Raw genomic sequence first — 4612 nt, forward strand, 5'->3', positions numbered from 1 at the left:
TGCTGCGAAGCCTTTCGGCATGCGTTGCTGTTATCATGATGCTTCTTTATTTTTTATTTTGGTTGTAAACTTCTGCCTTTTATACCTTTGTTTTTGTTGTTGTTGTTGTTGTAAACTTCTGTTTTTTTTAGAAACGTGTTTTAGAATGTCTGAAAGGGAGAGTTGTTCTTTAGCCCCTCATTTTAGTGGTTTCACTTTCCCTGTAGACCACAAATAAAGTCATGGCTCCTTTGATTCGGAGATATTATATCAGATCTTTTTGGAGGATTTGAATTCTTAGGAAATTTTCCATTGTCGGTCATTTGATTCACGCCATAAGAACCAATAGGAATTTTTACTTAGCATTGCACTCTATTTTGTAGGGGGGAAATCCATCAGCGCAAAGCTCTTGGTAGAATTCCTTTGGGTTTTTTTCTGTGTTGTCAAACACTCTTTGATGATCCCCACAAAAATAATGGTCTTTGATCCAAATTCACAGAGTTTTGTGCTACTGTAGTATTGAAGAGGAGATGTCACTCCAATCATTTGATTTTCCTATTCAAGCGTTTGGAGGTTCCTGCAAATCAATTAGACTCAAAATTTTCACAATCATTTTGCGAATATAGTGTACTATAAATGTTGCATGTGTGAGGTATTATCGGAAATTTCGAAATTTAAAAAATAGTTTTAAAAGTAAAATAGAAACATCAATTACAATTCAGATACATACACCAATACACAAACACACACCACCACTACACATATTCACCCAACACCTAGTGAAAACCGGAGTCACACGTCATCCAAATGGACGAAGTCGCCACATAAGCCTCGTTATACTCCCTCCGTTCCTAAATATAAGACCTTTTAGAGATTATACTATAAACTATATACGGATGTACATAGACATATTTTAGAGTATAGATTCACTTATTTTGCTCCGTATGTAGTCTCCTAGTGAAATCCCTAAAATGTCTTATATTTTGGAACGGAGGGAGTAGATGAGATCTGCCTCTCATTGGACAAGCTAAGTTACAACCATCCTCTTAATAACATCTCCGGTAGCTGACGAAAAGTTTGGTGATGTAAAAATGATTATAAGGAAGGAGAGATAAGATCGTTGGCCATTGTGATTGTTATTGCTTTTCCGGATGATGGAAAAAATTAATGAGATAAAGATGGAAAGAAATGCATGAGATCCAATGGTGGGCAGGCCGGAGGCAGATCTGACGCTCGCCGGCAGCCTAGCTCGACTTCAACCAGTGAAGGTCGCCAGGGCCGAGACGATCATCGGCCCGACTAGGATATGAGCCAGAGGTGTAGAGAACTTCGGCGGCGGCGCGCTGCCAGCGTGAGGAATAGGGCATACGGCTCAACGGTAGCCCGACCGGTCGATTAGAGGTTGCCCAGCGGCTAATCGACCTTGACGGTCGACATTTGTGCGGTGGCGACCATCTCGGACGATGGAGGGGGCCGGGAAATGACCATAATTGATCAAAATCAATGGCGGTGTTGTGAGCTTCTGCAACGGTGGTGGGGGTATCGATACAGTTGTCTCGGCTGCCAAGAACAAGCGATAGGGTGGCGACATGGCTAGTGACGGTCGCTGGAGTGCCAACGGCGACTAGCAGCGAGAATCGACCAAAATCGATGACGACTGGACGACACGAAAGTTCAGTGTGACGGTTGAGTTCCCGCCATTGCGTGTGTGGGCATTACAGTGCTTATCTGAGCTTCGTGCCACAGTTAAACATGTACTCCCTCCGTTTTTAAATACTCCTACAAGTCTTTTAAAAATTACACTACAAATTACATACAAAACAAAATGAATGAACCTCTAAAAAAAACTTATATTCCCTCCGTCCCAAAATAACTGTCTCAACCTCTAGTACAAAATTATACTAAGCTTGGGACATTTATTTTGAAACGGAAGGGGTACTATTTAGGAACGGAGAGAGTAAGTCCACAAATACTTCTTCAGAGCTGCTGCAAATCTAAGAAAAGTTGTATGTTTATTAGTTACAAGGAAACTGTGTGAACAAGACAAGTGCTAAAACAGAGCACGTAATCATACATGTATGCATGGTGTATAATACACTCTACTCAGTCGGTCTCAAGCACCAAAGACAAAGGCTAGAGCTAGCTGAGCCGATCACAATGGAACTCGAGTGAACCCCTGGCATGCCACCAAATGGCTCTCTCTCGGGCGTAACGGCGACGAGGCATCAGAGGACAAGAGACAAGGATATATAAGGCCAAGAATGGCGATGGTGATACGTACAGCTCTGTCTCCGACCCCATCAATGGCGGCCATCTTGGGAATGGGAGCTCCCGCGGCGCTCGCCGCTGCCTTGGGGGCGGCCTGCGGGCTCCTCCTCTGGCTCCGGGGGGCGTGGAGGCGGCCGTCCGACGATCCGATGCGTGGCATCCCGGGGAACATGGGGTGGCCGGTGGTTGGCGAGACCTTCGCCTTCATCGCCGCCTTCTCCAAGCCGGCCGGCATCCTGAGCTTCATGCGGGAGCGGCAGGCGAGGTACGGCAAGGTGTTCAAGACGTACGTGCTGGGGCGGACGACGGTGTTCATGACGGGGCGGGAGGCGGCCAAGATCCTCCTGTCCGGCAAGGACGGCGTGGTGAGCCTCAACCTCTTCTACACCGGCAAGCAGGTGCTTGGCCCCACCAGCCTGCTCACCACCAACGGCGACGAGCACCGGCGGCTGCGCCGGCTCATCGCGCAGCCCCTCTCCGTGGACGCCCTCCGCAAGCACTTCGCCTTCATCGACGGCCTCGCCGTGCAGACCCTCAGCTCCTGGGCCGGCCGCGGCCGCGTGCTCGTCCTCGACGAGGCATCGCAGTTCACGCTCAAGGTCATCGCCAACATGCTCGTCAGCCTGGAGCCGGAGGGGCCGGAGCAGGAGGAGTTCCGGGCAAACTTCAAGGCCATCTCCTCCTCCTTCGCGTCGCTGCCGCTCAAGCTCCCCGGCACGGCCTTCCACCGCGGCCTCGGCGGCCGGAACCGGATGTACGCCATGCTGGACGCGGTGATCGCGCGCCGCAGGGCCGGCGAGGCCCGCGACGACTTCCTCCAGACGCTCCTCATGAAGCACGCCCGCGGGCAGCAGCAAGGATCGTCGGACCCGGCGGAGGAGGAGAAGCTGACGGACGCGCAGCTCAAGGACAACATCCTGACGCTGCTCGTCGCCGGCCACGACACCACCACGGCGGGCCTGACGTGGCTCGTCAAGTTCCTCGGCGAGAACCCCGACGTGCTCGCAAGGCTGAGGGAGGAGCACATGGGGATCCGGGCGGGGCGGGAGGACGGCGGGCTGAGGTGGTCGGACCTGGGCAGCATGCCGTACACGACCAAGGTGATGAACGAGACGCTGCGGCGGGCCACCATCCTGCCGTGGTACTCGCGCAAGGCGGCGCAGGACTTCAGCATCGACGGGTTCGAGGTGGCTAAGGGCGCGTCGGTGAACCTGGACGTGGTGTCCATCCACCACGACGCCGCCGTCTTCGCCGACCCCGAGCGCTTCGACCCCGACAGATTCGACGTGCGTCACTAGCTTCTTTTCTTCCTCGTCTCCGGCGAGCAGCCCCGCTAGCCGACGGCTCGACTGACTTTGTGCAATGGCAATGCAGGGGGCGCTGAAGCCGTACAGCTTCCTGGGGTTCGGCAGCGGGCCGCGGATGTGCCCCGGGATGAGCCTTGCCAAGCTCGAGATCTGCGTCTTCGCCCACCACCTCGTCTGCACATACGAGTGAGTCGCCGTGCCCCGCCGGCGAACCCTGCCGCCGGCCACCGTGTCCAATGTCTAGTTGTGAAACGCCCAGCTAACGGTGATGTGGTGTGTTTTTTCTGTGTAGCTGGAAGGCGCTGGAGGATGACGCCTCAGTGCAGCCGACGCTGGTGCGCATGCCCAAGAACAAGTACCCCATCATCGCCACCGCGCTCCCCTGACTCCGGCGATGGCACGGTGGCGACATCTGCTTTCAGTACCTCCATACATGATGAAACAGACCGACATGCACCCTACCGATGCTGTCATCGGCATATGGAGTATGGACCAACTATATGCAAACTTTGCTTGTATTAGCAGCAGCAGCAGCATCATCAAACCAGCAAAGCACCCTTTTTCTTAGTACGACGAATCCACACACGTATCGCATATGTATGAACAGCTCATGAAGCTAATTAAACAAGGAAAACAACTGAACAAAAAAATCTAGAACAAACATGCAATACACTATTACTAACGGAATGTGCTACTCCGGTGGTGCATTGCCAGAGAAGAACAGCCATGTAGCTCAGCATTATTCTGATGCACATCTCTCGCGACGAACACAGCCCAATGATGCATCTCTAGCGACGAACAAACAGCAAAACTCAACAAAACAAGGAAACAGCAGCTAGCAAACTCCAGTGACCAGGTAGCAAAGCCAACCAACAGCGGCAAAGGCACAGACCAACATTTTTAGGCAGGCTGCAGAGAAGCAGGGGTCCTCCAATGGCTATGGTATAGTGGCACAGAGAGGAATCAACCAACATGCCCTCAGTTATTATTAGACGACAGTCGGTCCGAAGTACCAAAACCCAGTGCAGAACAAAAGAAACAACCCAAAAGGTGGCCTG

At 52.1% G+C, this 4612-nt stretch overlaps 1 protein-coding gene across 1 annotated transcript; it reads left to right on the forward strand.

Moving 5' to 3' along the window:
- The first annotated feature begins 1913 nt into the window (after positions 1-1913).
- LOC123394944 (abscisic acid 8'-hydroxylase 3-like) lies at positions 1914-4370 on the forward strand. The gene is made up of 3 exons (XM_045089848.1): positions 1914-3533; positions 3622-3740; positions 3847-4370. Exons 1-3 carry the CDS (start codon positions 2241-2243, stop codon positions 3938-3940), a joined length of 1506 nt encoding a protein of 501 aa, XP_044945783.1. The 5' UTR covers positions 1914-2240; the 3' UTR covers positions 3941-4370.
- Positions 4371-4612: the final 242 nt, after the last annotated feature.

The sequence above is a fragment of the Hordeum vulgare genome, chromosome 5H (assembly GCF_904849725.1).
Source record: "Hordeum vulgare subsp. vulgare chromosome 5H, MorexV3_pseudomolecules_assembly, whole genome shotgun sequence".
NCBI lineage: Eukaryota > Viridiplantae > Streptophyta > Magnoliopsida > Poales > Poaceae > Hordeum > Hordeum vulgare.